The sequence below is a fragment of the Eucalyptus grandis genome, chromosome 5 (genome assembly GCF_016545825.1).
Source record: "Eucalyptus grandis isolate ANBG69807.140 chromosome 5, ASM1654582v1, whole genome shotgun sequence".
Lineage (NCBI taxonomy): Eukaryota > Viridiplantae > Streptophyta > Magnoliopsida > Myrtales > Myrtaceae > Eucalyptus > Eucalyptus grandis.
Window position 1 is genome coordinate 5433823 of NC_052616.1, and position 16193 is coordinate 5450015.

Here is a 16193-nt window from a genome sequence, read left to right on the forward strand (position 1 = left end):
AATAGATTTTTGTTTCAGAAATAGGTTTGGAATAGAAATCAGAAGTAAAAATTTTCTACTTCTCTATTTCTAGAACAAAAATGAGAAATAAAATTTTTCTCATCGTTTGTCAACCGGTTCTCCATCCGTCGCTGTCGGTTGCCGGCTACCGTGGCTGGTCACGCGGTCGCTCGTCGTTGGTCATTGCGGTCGCCGGTCGCTAGCCCACCGTTGTCCGTCGGTCCACCACCGTCCGAAAGGAAGAAATTTTGTGTCGTTATCAAACGAATTTCTATTTTTAGAGTAGAAATTTTATATTGTTATCAAACGGTTATTTTTGCTTAGAAACTCATCTAGAAATAAAAAATTGGAAAAATTTATTTCTCTTCCAGGAATCAATTTCTGGCTAGAATGGTTATTATTCGCGCTCTTAGTAGGCGAGCCAAAGGTGAAAGATTCAGCTCAATAGAAGCAGCTATGGAGCAGATCCGTAGCCGAACGTCTTTTTGACTGCTAAATTTGCGGTGTCGCAGTACTGCTTTCAAAGCTGTTTTATAGCAGTCAGATTCTATTAGAGATCGACTAAAATATTATGAGAAGGGCAAATAATGAACGCAGGCTAGACGAGCTGCACACATGAGTGACAAATTAAAATGTTGCAGATCCACAATACCGCATCAAAAACCAATTGTACAATCTCCTATCTTATATTCTCTTACAACACATCAAACAAGAGCTGTTGCATGCCCGTGCGAGCATGAGCATCACAGCAACCCACTGCCGACTGTTTTACCCTCTAACGCCTTCACCTTGCCCAACAGCTCCTGCCTCAAACTTGCTTCTGCAGATTCCTTATACTGCCTGCTTATACGGGTCACTTCCTTCAAGGAAATCTGGCAACCTCCGATTTGATCTTCCAACTCTTTCAGCCTGTGGTTCTGAATTTCTTCTGCTCGGAGAGCAAAGTAAGCTTGAACAATTTCGTGCAAATGATCCAAAGCAAATTGGATCTCGAATCCTGCATGCTTGGCCATCATAACCTGGTTCCACCAATCATGGAGCAAGGTCTCCGAGAGCTCGTTGACCTGTGTGGTGGACATGCTCCTTATTGCCCCGCATAGCAAGTTAAAGATCAGGCTCTTCGACTCCAAGTTCAACTCAGACTCAGTGCTTATGTCTCTGCGCTTCTCGAGCAGCTGCTTCAGGATAGGGGCTAGGCTCCGGATGACTGTGTATCTGTCAACTTTGACAAGTTCTTCCTTTTCAAAGAATATCGTAGAGAAGTCTAAGTTCTCTTTGCCAGGTTCTCTCCAGTCCATGAACTGAGTGAAAGTTTGCTGTGAGTATGGGGAAACTGATGCAATGCTACCAGTACATTCCAGCCGCCCCCAAAAAGATGCATGCCCTGTCATTATCATTTCCTTCTTTAAAATCTGAAAAGTGCCCGGAAGTTTGGCTTGCTCGTCTTGAATGAAAGCATCCAGTAAATTCTCTAAGGTCCATATGTCTTGTTCTCTTGATTCATCGGATGCCTGTTCCTCGTTCTTCAGAGCCATCTCGGTTGGGTCCTGGACTTCAATCATTACTTTACAGTAAATGCGTTTATTACCAAGGGTTCTTAATTCCACTTCTTTTTGCTCACCCTTTAGTAAACGTAGCACCTGACAATCGTACATAAATTGAGATGACATTATGAAGCATAATCAGGACGTCATGGCTGCAGCAGAAGTGAACGAAGGACAGATGAAGTATGTTAAAGAGTAGTCTGAGGATGAAGACGAGGTCGTTTTTCTTCTGATCAAGTTGTGTAGCCTGACCAAAAAGTTCTCTTATCTGGAAAAATGGTTGGGTAATTTGCATTATATTCTTACTTCGTGGACTCGATTTTTCAGATTCTGCACTTCTTTTTCTAGGATTAAGTGAACCAATTAACTCTCATAGATAGCAGCGAACATTGGCCATTAGTGAACACTAGCATTACCAGCTATGAAACATGGACAGTTGTTTTATCCCGGATGAGAAAGACAACATACTGCGTGACTTGAAAACAAAAAAGAAAAAGGCAAGGCTGTATACAGGAAAATAGTTTTCCTACAGCATATCCATGTCCTATATTCCGCATTTTCACTGAAATTGCATTACAAGAACATAGTTCGGAAGGAAAACTTTAGAAGCATCTGACTCTGTGACTCCATGCTTCTTGCTTCGAAATTGCAGAGTAACATGAACTTTTTCGGCAAGTGACAGAAATATCGAGGTATAAAAGAAACTAGACATACCTCAGGTTTCATACATTCAAAGTGAGCAACATATGGGCAATTCTTTTGAGAACATTTATAGACGCACTTCTCTGGGTCCCTTTTCTTCTCACAAGCGTCGCAATAATACTCGCCTGAATCATCCTCAACAAACTTGTCCTCAAGTTGTAGAACGTGCTTGTGGTTGTCAGATTCGATTAAACAAGGTAATGGACCACATAATAAATGTAGATTGTAATCACACCTCACACAACGAAAAAGTCCCTGCTCGTTTTCAGTTTCCATTTCCATTTCCTTGCTGGAACAAGGCAATATTCCTCTATGACAGGACCTGCACGTAACTTTCTCGTGTATATTCTCGAAGAAGCCAAGATAATGACGGTGGTCACCATATTTTATGATGGGCTTGAGATTCATGCAGCCAATGTGGAGGGAAAATGGAGGGCATGTGTTGCAGTCATAACTGAAGCCTGAACTTGATTTGCGACAGGCTGCACACGTAAATCTGCTTTTCTTGATCAGCTTCATAGAGTGTTCATGATGGGAAGGTCTCAGGATACTCTGCCGCAATTCAATACATGATTTGTGGACAATGAACACCTCACACTTGGTGCATTTATAGGCAGGATCATTGTGAGGATTGTTGCAAGGATTGTCGCACACGGAGCATGAGTGAAATTTAGTTTCTTCTTTAATACTACACAGCTGCAGCGGGTGCCCATGGCCAGCAGGAAAAAAATTGGTCTGTGCACCTTTGGGGGTCTCAGAGGGCATTAAAGCGCATTCAACATCAAAGGCGCAATTACAGAGTTTACAATGGTATAATACAGACCCCCGGCATACCCAGTGACAGGCATCGCACTTTTTCCCTTGCCCATCCTTTAAGGCACGTTTAGCTTCCAAGGTGAGTTTACCGTCACACTTACGAAAATCATGACGAAAATGTCTGACATTCTGCGGTAGTTCAGTGCATGAAATATGGACCCACCGATTGCAGCGGTCACAACTATATACCTCCCCAAAGTCCGAGCGTGATCGATAGCAAGCTAAACACTGACCTTCGAACTCCTTTTTAGTGCGTCTCAAGGGATGTCCGTGACAAAGATGGTGAATATATTCACCATGATTTAATTTTTCAGCCATCATAGCACATGCCACATCCAAATGGAACTTGCATTCCTTGCAAGAGAAGGTGAAGCCATGAAAGTTCTCTTTACATGCGCTGCAGAAAACCTTTGAATGACTGCTCTGGAGGTTGAGTTTGTGGCCTGGATGAAAGAAGTGTGCATACTCTTGAGGCAATTCAGCGCAACCCTTGTGGAGAAAAAAGCCGCAATCCTTGCAGTCGCAGGCATATGTCAGACCGGTACATTTTTTCTTGCATGCACTGCAAACAACTTTATACCCTTTCCTCTTCATGCTTCCTGTCAACTCATGGTGATGTGCAAAATTTCTGATTTTCAATCCTTCGACTTTCTTCATCATGTCGGCGCTGATCGAAGGAATTCCCACACATTTCATATCCAGGTTGAAATCACATTGATAACAGCAGTATGTGAATCCCTGAATTCTTTCTCCACAAAAATCACAGTAATTATATGATGCAACTTGGAGTTTCAAGGGATGACTTCCGTGATAGGGGTGTCTCCTCTCTAATGGTAACTTGGCACATGATTCATGGAGAAAATAGTTGCAATCCTCACAGCCATATATCTGGCTTGAGTTTGAGAATGATCGGTTGCAAGCTAAACACTTACAGTTCAATTCCATTTTAGTTAGCTTCAAAGAATGTCCATGACTGAAATTATGTATTTTTTCAGTAATCAAAGCACAGGCAACATCCAAATGGAACGTGCATTCCCTGCACGAGAAGGTGAAGCCACGGCACTTCTTTTCACAGGCACTACAGCAAACCACTGAATCAATGTGCTGGAGGGTGAGCTCATGGAGCGGATGAAAGAAATGTCGACACTTTGCGCAACCTTCATCTAGAATAAATCCACAACCCTCACAGGCGTATACGAGACCACAGCATGGTTTCTCGCATGCACTGCAAACAACTCCTTCCTCTTCCCTCTTTGCGCACCTTGTCAACACGTGGTCATGACCAGAAATTTTCATTTTCATGTCTTCGACTTGCTTTGCCATTCCAGGTCCGATGGAAAGCATCTGAGCACATCCAATGTCCAGATTAAAATCACATTGTTCACAGCGGTACGTGAAGCCCTTAATTCCTTCTTTGCAAATATCACAGTTGCTGTATAAGGCAACCTGGAGATTCAATGGATGTTCTTTGTGATCGAGGTGTTTCATCTCTTGTGGTAACTTTGTACATGATTCATGGAGAAAATACCCACATTCCTCACAGCTATAGATCTGACATGAGCTACAATCGTCACCACAAGCTGCACACGTGACTACATCATCTTGCCTCTCCTCTCCGAGGGTCAGCGGGTGCTTGTGGCTAAAATGATCTATCTCCTGTCTCTGAACTCCGGTTTCCAAGGTGGGAGGCAATTGGAGCGAACATTCTAAATCCAGGTCAAATCCACAAATCTCACAGTGGTACACAAAGCCACGAACCCTTTTCCAGCAGAGATTACACCACGCTGTTCCGTCGTACACACTACTACTAGTGCGCAGCTTCAGATCATGCTCCTTGTGCCGCCAGTGTCGGAGCTCCCTCTTCAACTCTGCACATGACTTATGGAGGAAGAATTCGCACAAGCTGCAAGTGTACGTGTTGCTCGAGCAGCGCTTATCGCAAGCTTGGCACCAAGCTTCCTCGTCATGAGCGATCACCTCCTCCAATACCAAGGGATGGTCATGGCTGAAGTGCTGAAATTGGTCCTTGACTCTAGAATTGCTGGATTTTAGAGCGCAGTCAATGTCGAGATCAAAGTCACACTGCTCACACCGAAATGTGAAACCATGGCATCTTTTGTCACAGGCATGACAGTAGACGCTTCCGATGTAATATGCTGTTGGCCCGAGGGTCAAAGGGTGGACAGGATGCAAGGGATGTGCAGGGAACTCTGTCTGCAACTTAGCGCATTCCTCATGGAGAAAAAATCGGCACAGGTTGCAGCTGTAGTATTGATTCAAGCAGCACTTCATGCACGCAAAGCATTTAACTTCTTCATCATAAGCCCTGATCGTGCATTTTGTCAACCAGTGTGGGTGGCTGAAATGTTCAATCCTCTCCATCTTCAAATTAGCCTAATATTAAGAAGAATGTAATCTCAGTCAGTTCATTCCAAATATTTAAAAGAACTTCTGCCAATGAAGAACAATGCTGGGCTTTTTCGGTTTCAGAACCTCACAGTTCCTCTCTTAACTCCAGCATTGAGAACGTGAGGCAGTCCCGGTTCATCAGTGTGCATGGAACTCAAGTGCAAAAAGCAACTCCATCACCACAAACAATGAACTATGAAAGAAAACTGTGCTTCACCATGAAAACTGTTGTGGAACAATACTAAAAGATGGACATCCGGACTCCTGGAGTGTTAAAACTTGGTATGGAGGACATTTAAGTGTCAAAAATTAGAAAAATAACACTTAAATAGCAAAATTGGAGCGAAATGAATTAATTTAGTGTCAAAACTTGGTATGGAGGACATTTAAGTGTCAAAAATTAGAAAAATGACACTTAAGTAGCAAAATTGGAGCGAAATGGATTAATTTAGTGTCAACAGCGAGAACATCCGGCCAAAATGCCGACATGGTGTTTTTTTGGTGAGACGAGTGCAAAATAACGTTGTTTTGCATGCCGACATAGCTAGATAAGTGTAAACATGGCATTGTTTTGCTGACGTGGCTAGATAATTAATATAAATATTAATTAAATTAAATTTAAAACTAAATTTATTTATTTTTGAAAAAAAGAGAGGAAGAAGATGAAGATTGCAAGCGGTTGAGGGCTCAACTCTTGCCCCTCTATCGCTGCCTCCCTACCGTCGCCAAGAAGGGCCAACGACGATGGGGGGAGGGTCAATCGGGGTTGCCGAGTCTTGGCCGGGGCCGGCGACCCTAGTTGATCGACGGTGAGGGCCTATAAGCCCTCGCCCAGCCGAGCCAAGGGCCACCACCCCTTAGGGCTGTGACCCTCGCCCTAGATCTAGGCAAGGGCTCATAGTCCCTTGTTGTTGGTTGGCTGGGGTCACTAGCGACAATGGGGAGGTGGTGGCGAGGGTTCGGCCCTCACAATTCTACGACTTTTTTGTTTTAATTTAATCTAATTTAATTGATATTTATATTGAAATTTAAATCTGTGTCAAAATAACGTCGTTTTGGCTTCTTTGTTGAGTTAGCTCTCCGAAGAGCTACCTAGGTGAGTAATATTAATAAAAAAATTACCATGTAAGATTTCCGGTAGAGTTTGCCAAACTTGACACTCGGGTGTCCCATTTTTTTTAAAAAAAAATGACATTTAAGGATCACTTTCTTAATCTTTGGCACTTAAGTATCCCTTATTCCAAGTTTTGGTACTTGAGATGTTCTTTTATTTCAAAAGATGCATAAATTGAAGCACAAATAACAAGGGATGAAAGCAAAATTAAAACCACACAAGATACAACATATGCATGGAAACCCAAAATAGGAAAAAATCACGAGAAGGAAAAGGGATTTCACTATTTTCTTCAACAACAAGTACAATAGCACAATTCAAAATGGTCAAGAAACTCTAAAACATATTTGCATGGTCCAAAATGCCTTCTTCACCAATTTGAAAGTTAAAACTCAACAAATTTTTGCATTGACTTCAAATCTTTAGAAGAGCATTATGCCTAAAGACCTCTTGCCTTCCACACAAGGCCACTTCTAAAATGGCGGAATTGACGACACACACCTTTAAGGCTACGTGAACGTACTTGGTGTAGAAAAGAAGGGATGAAACACATCAACTTTGCCTTGGCAACTCAAATCGTGGAAGGCCAATTAAGTTCAAGCAATTGGTGTGGTTAACATATCCGTCGGGTTATCTGCTATTGGTTCTTTCTTCATCGTGACCGTACCCTTGGCAATTTCATCAAGCACAAAGTGATATCGGATATTGATATGTTTTCTTCTCTTGTGATACGTTGTGTTATTGGTCATTTGGGTCGCTTTTTAGTTATTGCAAAATGTAACAAAGCCTCATTCCTATTTCACACCAAGTTCTGTAACCAAACACTTCTTCGGTTACTGCCGTGTACTCTACTTTAGTGGTAGACAATGGAGCAATGTCCTATAAGATTGTTTTCTAACTAACAGCAGAACCACCAAGTGTAAAACATAACTCAGTAAAGACCTTTCATTAAGATTGCCTGTATAGTCATAATTAATGAAGTCAACAACCAAATATCCTATATCACAACCCCTGTGAGAGACCAAACTTGCATTTGAGGTACCTCGGATGTCCCGAAGAATTCATTCCATCGCTTGCCATGAGCTTTACTTGGATGTGCCATATGCCTACTCACAATACTAACTGCTTAAGACTGGGCAAGTGCAAATTATATCATACATAAGATTATCCATAACATTATAATATGAAACCTGAGGCATCTCATTTTCATCTTCTTTGGTTTTAGGCGGCAAAGAAGCAGAAAGTCTAAAATGGGATGCCAAAAGAGTACTTAGTGGTTTGACATTCTTCAAAATGCTTAAGCACTTTCTCAATAAAGCTCTTTTGTGAATGGTTTAACTTCTTAACCCGTTTGTCTTTATGAATTTTCATACCTAAAATCTTCTTGGCAACTCTAAGATCATTCATCTGAAACTTCTTGCGAATACACCTCTCCAACCATTGTATATCTAATATGTGCTTCGCTGCAATGAGCATGTCATTCACATATAACAACAAATAAACACAAGAACCATCATGTAATCTCTTATCACACACACAATTGTCATGTGCACTCCACAAGTGGCCACAACTCAACATAAAGCCATCAACCTTTTGTACCATTGCCTTGGAGATTACTTGAGACCATAAAAAGAGAGTTTCAACCTACGGACGTGATCTTCCTTAGCCAAGGTTTGAGGTAGCTCAACTTCTTTTGCATCATCTTTGATCGAATCTAAGTCGTGTTGCTCACTATCACTTTCTAGCTAAATAGAAACATCTTCAAATGTCCTCCATGGATTCTCCACATGAAACTCAACTTCTTTCCCAACATTCTTCTCTTGAATACTTGTAGAATCAACAACAACCTTTCTTTGATCAAGTATGGAATTTTTCATTAAAAGTAACATCCTTATTGATTATAAACTTTGGTGATTGTAGGTTAGAACATCACAACTCATATTCTTAATCTCATCTGCACAACCAACAAAATACATTTCTTGGTCCTAAGTTCAAGCTTACCATCTTTTACATAATAATAAGTAGACATCCAAATATTTTCAAACCAGAACAATATGAAGGTTCATCTGACCATACCTCATTTGGAGTCTTGCATTCACTTGTGGTCAAAGAACGATTCATCAAATAACATGCCGTGTTCACGACTTTAGCCTAGATATATTTTCCAAGTCCAACATTAGAGAACATATACTTAGCTCTCTCCAGAAGTGTTTGATTTATGTGCTTCGCCACCCCATTCTGTTGAAGTTTGTGCTTGCTATTTGATGTCAAACAGTCCTTGAATCTTCACAATATTCGTTGAAATCACTTCCATGAAAGTCAAGACCATTGTCTGTTTTGAGACATTTTATCTTCATCCTGATTTGATTTTCAATGAACATCTTCAACTTCTTGAACGTATAAAAAACGTCACTCTTACACTTCAAGAAATAAACCTAGACTTTCTTAGAAAAGTCATTAATAAATGTAAGAAGATAAACTGCACCACTCTTAAATGTAACCTACGTAGATCCCTACAAATCGAAGTGAATGTCGTTAATTGTGCCCTTCATCAAGTGCACCCCAATGTTGAAACAAACTTTGTGCTACTTCTTGAAAACACAATACTCGCAAAGGTCAAGTGAAACCATATGCTTTTCACAAAGAAAACCACATTTACTCAAGGTATTCATTCCTCTTTTGCTCATATGACTCAACTGCATATCTTAGAATCTAAAGAGGATGATATATTTGACGAACCCACAACAGCATTTGCTTATAGAATTCTTCTTGTTACCTCTCATCACAATCAAGGAGCCCTTTGAAATTTTTAAAACTCAACCTCTACCCTTGTATATGCATCTAATCCAAATTGCTCAACGAAATAAGGTACTTCTTCAAATCTGAAATATATCTAATGTGTGTCAAATTTCTTACTATCTTGTCATCACATTTGATCCACATGGTATCAATACCCGCAATCATACAAATCACATTGTTGTCCATCAAAACTGAACCATCTTTGAGTTTCTCATATGTGTGGACCAATCTCTATTTTAATAAATGTGGTATGGATATGCCGAATCCAAAATCCATTTGTCGTCAACAAGAAAATCCAAAGAAGTTTGCATTAGTTCACTTGTTATCCTTCACCAGACTAACTGAATCGAAACTATCCATCGACTTCTTCCATTAGCCTTAAGCAAAGAACACTCATTTTTATAGTGTCCGAATTTATGACAATAGTAACACTCCATCTTGTTCTTACTTCGGCCTAACCTAAAATTCAAATATCCTTTACTACTATTGCGTCTATCATGGTGGTTCAACCTTCCCTTAACAACTAAACCATCGGCTTTATCATCGCTATCACTCGCATTCAACTTTGTACGCATCTTGATAAAATTCAATGAGGCATTCACATCCTCAAGAGTTATGGATTCCCTTTTATACAACCTAAAATTCACAAAATTCTTATACAAGCTCGATAGTAAGCATAACACTATTAGGGCCTGGGCTTGGTCTTCATCATCTAACTCCAAACCTAGATTTTTTATAACCATAATGATCTTATTAAATTCATCTAGATGTTCTTGTATATGAGTACCTTTTTGTATCTTTAGCATGTAAAGATGTTGCTTCAAGAATAATCTCGTTGCAAAAGATTTCTTTATGTAGAGGCTTTAGAGCTTCTTCCAAACTCCCAAAACTGTTTCTTCATTGGCAACCTCATGAAGCACCTTGTTGGATGACGACAATTGGACAATACTATGCAACCTCTCTTCTATCTCCTTGATCTCAACCAAAGTCATATTGTTGAGGTACTTACTATCCCAGGTTCTAACTGAACCTTCTTGACACAACAAGGCTTTCATCTTGATCCTTTATAGCCGAAAATGTTTTGGATATTGAAGGATGCCACTTTGATCTTGATAGATGCCCTCTTGAACAAAAGAGCAAAATTCCTTTGCTCTGATACCGATTTGTTATGGAACAACACCAAAAGATACACAAATCGAAGCACAAATAGGAAGAGATAAAAGCAAAATCAAAATAACACAAGACACAAAATATATGTGAAAATCAAAGACCGAAAAGACCAAGGTTTCGCTTCTTCTACAACAAGTACAAGAGTGCAATCCAAAAATGTCATAAAAATCACTTGGTGAGCCACGAGATCTAAAGATCTAACACGAAGATAGGGAACAAAGAGAAGGGAGAATGTGGAGGCTAGATTTAGAAATGTGTCGTGCAACACATACCTTTTATAGTGCCCCTTTAAAAAAACCCTAAAAAAATATGCATGGTCTAAATTGCCCTTGTAACCAATTTGAAAGTCAAAACTCGACAAAAACAGTCAAAACTCGACAAAACCAATCTCTTAGACCATATATTGCTTGCGATACATAAGTTCATATGCCGAACAAAAAGAAGTTCAGTGACCAGATCATGCGGATTCTGCTAAAACGGCACCCATGAAGATCAAATTATGAAAAAATAAAAAGCTTTGAATCCCATCTTCTACTGCAGAGACACTATTGTTCTCATGGTGAGAGTTTGCACTGCATAATAATAAAATGAAGTTCAATCTCATTCAAGAAGAGCAAAGTCAATTAGAACCCCAAGTTCACATAGTCCACAGGTCATAGCAACTCCCCCACTCAAACCTCCTTGTGATTCATTAGTTCACATGCCAAATAAAAAGATGATCTTTGACCTGATCATGCAGATTCTGCTGAAACGACAGATCAAACTTCAAACAAAAACTTCGAATTCCACATAACTTCAAACAAAAACTTCGAATTCCACATGTTCTACTGCAGGACACTATTATTCTCATGAAAAGAGTTTGCAGCTGCAGATCTATATATAACGTTCAATCTCATTCGAGAATAGCAAAGTCGAGTAAAACCCAAAGTTCACATGGTTCACAATACGCCATAAATGGACTAAGATTGCACCAGGTATAAACTCTTGGAATTCTTTAACGTAAAATTAAAACTTCAACTGTAAAAATAGTGATGCAAGGAAGAATTTTACCTATTAATGATGCCTCGAGCTAAAGGTGCTTTCGCTCCCCCCCTCTCTCTTAATTGATCCATTGATGCAAAATTAAATAGGTCCTTGGTGATTTTTGGCCGACAATGTGAATCATGAAAAAAGGAGAAAAGAAGTGGGGAAAAAAGGTAAAACGAGAGAGAGAGAGAGAGAGAGAGAGAGAGAGAGAGAGAGAGAGAGAGAGAGAGAGTGAGTGGGGAATCAAGTTCACAGCATGTTTTCTCTGGCAATCGTTTCTGGAAGACATCGGGCCTGTTTGGTTCGGCTTTGGGGAAATGCCATTGGGAGAATGCAAATACCTTTGACGTAAAGGGATTTTCGGAAATGTTACACCGTTTGGTAAATTGTAGCATTGAAAGGTAACTTAGCATAAACACCATTTGGCAAAATTCACATTTGTAATTGGCTTTTATTATCTTTTATTTTTTTATTTTAAATCTGAAAGTCAAATCCAGCGGTCGGCCAACCGCCGGATGGCCAGATCTGGCCGCTAGACTGCCAAATTTGGCGGTCTGAGGCCGCGGAGGCTAGATTTAGTCGTCGGATGGCTAGATCTGGCGGCCTTAGGTCTCGACCTTAGGCGGTGTCACCTGGCTCGCATGCACCAGGCGCCGCCGCTTGGGTCGCGGGTCGCGTCACCCCGGGCGGTGGTCATCGGGGACGCGCGACCCCCACGCGACGGTGGCGATTGCCAGAGAAGCCGAACTCTTAGGCGGCAAGGAAGACGAAGATGAACGGGGAAGAAGGGGGAAGAAGATGAACAATAACTATGATGAAGAGTGAACTTGCATTTCCGAAATGCCTAATGCTCAAAGTTGGTTTGGACCTGCATTGGGCTTTCAACATTGGGAATGCTGATATTTGGCCAAGTAGCTTTCGAAAATGGTTGCCAAACACAAAATATTTTCCCTAAGGGGGAAAGCTGAACCAAACGAGGTTCATGCCCTTGTAGGTTTTCATCATTAAAATTGAAATGCAGTAGATTTCAACCGTTCAACATATCTCAGTTTCAATGATTTGTGGTTTTTCACATTTTTACCTTATAGTAAAAATTCCAAGAGGCACCTAATGACCATAGACTCACACTTATTTTCGCCTTAAAAATTCATTTTTGTTGAACTACGTGTTGCAATGCATGTGCGCAATGTTATTAGAGAAATGAGTATTTGTCTTCTTTTCTTTTTGCCTGTCCTACTCTAACTCTCAAATCACTCTCAATCTTTACTTTGCCTCTTTGTAGAATGTGAGAGTTAAATTTGACATCTAAAACTAAATGTCCCCACTGCGAAATTTCATGGGACCACTACCAACTGCTCTAAGAATTTAAACTGTTAGATGAATGCATTGCTTAATATTTAATTATTTTGACACTCTCCCTCATGCTTAACCTAATCTTTTTGTCTAGTATTAAGTGTGGATATATTTAGTTGGGGAGGTAAATGGGGCCTAGAAAGACTTTAACTCAAGACCTTCGGCTTTGATACCATATGAAATTTCACGAGACCGCTTTAAACTATTTTAAAAGTTTAAATTGTTAAATGAATGTGTAGTTTACTATTAGATTATTCTAACACCTAACTGCAGGCTCCCTAAAAGATGGGCAATCAAACTCCTTGCCTTCTCTTTCCCATGTGGGAAGCGTGGCCACTAGAGCAACCCCAATAATTAAGTGTTTGTCTTTTAGAGTGAGGATTGTAAATAACTTTAACAACTTGCTTATCTATATTTATGCTATTCAAGTAGTGGTGTATACTTTCAAATCTACTAAAATGTTTTTTTTTTCTTTTTTTGGTGCTGGAGGAACCGGCTTACAGCCGTCAGCCGCGCCGTAAACCCTCAGGTGACACTTAAGCAGGAGGACCCACCACCCCTGAGTCACACTTAATACACATAGTGCCTCCCCTGGGTTTTGAACCATTCACCTCTGGGCTGAGGATCAGCAGGGCCTTATCCAGCGGAGCTACCGCGGCCGGTGGTCAAATCTACTAAAATGTTCTTCTCTATATTTGTGTCAAATTTACTAAAATTAACGAAAAATTCCACCATTAATGCAAGCACTCAACTCTCTACTCAAAAAATAACTACCATATATTTTTTAAAAAGTAATTCTCAATTTAATATTCTTTTTTTTTAAAAACATTTTTCCACTGTCAGATGAACGTATAGTTTATCATTAAATTATTCTAACAACCACCTCCAACCTCCCAAAGAAGATGGGAAATCAAACTCATCCCTCTCCCTTCCTATGTGGGAAGGGTGACCATTGAGGTAACTCCTATGATTAAGGATTTGTCTTTTAAAGAGGGGAATGTGAATAACTTTAAAGGTGTGCCTATCTATTTTTATGCTATTTATAAAGAGAACTTTCAGTAGTGGTGTCTACTTTCAAATCTACTAAAATGTTCTTATCTATATCTATGCCAAGTTTACTAAAATTAGTGAATAAGTTCCATCCTTAATGCAAGCACTCAACCTTCTCAACTAAAAAAATAACTATCTTTTTTTTTAATGTAATTCTCAATTTAATATTCTCTTTCTTCTTTTAACATTTTTAAACCGTAGATGAATATGTGGTTTATTATTGCATTATTCTAACATCCACCCCCATCCCCCTTGAGAAGGTGATGAATCAAACTCTTCACCTTCCCCTTCACATGTAGGAAATGTGGCCACTCAAGCAACTCTGGTGATTAAGTATTTATCTTTTAAAAGGGGAATGTGAATAACTTTAACAATGTGCTAATCTATATTTATGCTATTTATAAAGAAAACTTTCGAGAGTGGTGTCTACTTTCAAATTTACTAAAATGTTCTTATCTATATCTATGCCAAATTTACTAAAATTAATGAATAAACTCTACCCTTAATGCAAGCACTCGACCTTCTCTACTCAAATAACTATCCTCTTTTTTTTTTTTTTTTTTTTTAATGTAATTCTCAATTTAATATTCATTTTAAAATATTTTTAAACTATTAGATAAATGCATGCTTTACTATTTAATTATTCTAACATTCACCCCCAGCCCCCTAAGAAGGCTGGGAATCAAACTTCCAACCTCCCCCTTTCCATGTGGGAAGGGTAGCTACTAGGACAACCCTAGTGATTAAGTATTTGTCATTTACATTGGGGAATGTGAATAACTTTAATAATGTGCTTATCTATATTTATGCTATTCATAAAGCGAACTTTCAGTAATGGTGTCTACTTTCAAATCTACTAAAATGTTCTCATCTATATCTATGTCAAGTATACTAAAATTAACGAATAAATTCCACCCTTAATGCAGGCATGGCTTTCTCTACTAAAAAAATAACTATCCTTGTCTCTAATGTAATTCTCAATTTAATATTCTCTTTCTTTAAAAAAAAAAAACATTTTTAAACTATAGATGAAGGTGCGGTTTGCTATTGAATTATTCTAGCACCCACTTCAAGCTCTCTTGAGAAGGTGAGGAATCAAACTTCTCATCTCCCCCTTCTCATGTAGGAATGGTGGCCACCAAGCAATCTGAGTGATTAAGTATTTTCTTTTGAAGTGGAGAATGTGAATAACTTTAATGATGTGGCAATAACTTTCAGTAATGGTGTCTACTTTCAAATCTACTAAAACGTTCTTATCTATATCTATGTCAAATTCACTAGAATTAACGAATAAATTCCACCCTTAATGCAAGCACTAGACTTTCTCTACTCAAAAAATAAATATCCTCTTCCTTTTTCTTTTTAAAAAAAAAATGTAATTCTCAATTTAATATTCTTTTTCTTTTTAACATTTTTAAATTGTTAGATGAATGTATGATTTACTATTGAATTATCCTAACACTCACCCTAGCTCCTTGGGAAGGTGAGGAATTAAACTTCCAATCTCCCTCTTTTCATATGGGAATGATGGTCACTAGGGTAAACTGAGCGATTAAGTATTTGTCTTTTAAAGTGGGGAATGTGAATAATTTTGATAATGTGCTTATCTATAATTATGCTATTTATAAAGGGAACTTTTTAGTAGTGGTGTCTACTTTCAAATCTACTAAAATGTTCTTATCTATATCTATGTCAAGTTCACTAAAATTAAAGAATAAATTCACCCTTAGTGCAAGCACTCAACTTTCTATACTCAAAAAATGACCTTTTTTTTTAAATTTATAAATGTAATTCTCAATTTAATATTATGTTTCTTCTTTTTTTTTTTTTAAATATTTTTATTTAGCATGTAGCTTGTGCTCCAAGACTAGTTATTTACAATAATTGCTGGAAAATGTACCCTCTCATTTTAATGGGTAGTGATTTTGTTAGTTGGCAATTAGTGACTCCCACTTCCACCTAATGGGAATCAAATTATAATAAATTAAGAGAAACGATTGGGTGACAATCTTTAATATATAATGAAGATAACAGTCTATTCTGGACAACATAAAATCTAACGATAAATAATTATAAATTGTTGTGGAATTCACTCATTCAAGAATTTGTCATTTATAATAAGATGTTATTTTCATTGTAATCCAAAAATTATTATGCTAGCAAAGCCCATTAATTAATTACAAGTAACACAATATGTCCGAAAAAAAAAA

At 38.7% G+C, this 16193-nt stretch overlaps 1 protein-coding gene across 1 annotated transcript; it reads right to left on the bottom strand.

The window, feature by feature from the left end:
* Positions 1–626: 626 nt before the first annotated feature.
* Positions 627–5453, bottom strand: LOC104445957. Its single transcript, XM_039312401.1, has 2 exons — positions 2259–5453; positions 627–1640 (listed from the first exon to the last, which is right to left on the bottom strand). Exons 1-2 carry the CDS (start codon positions 5442–5444, stop codon positions 744–746), a joined length of 4083 nt encoding a protein of 1360 aa, XP_039168335.1. The 5' UTR covers positions 5445–5453; the 3' UTR covers positions 627–743.
* Positions 5454–16193: the final 10740 nt, after the last annotated feature.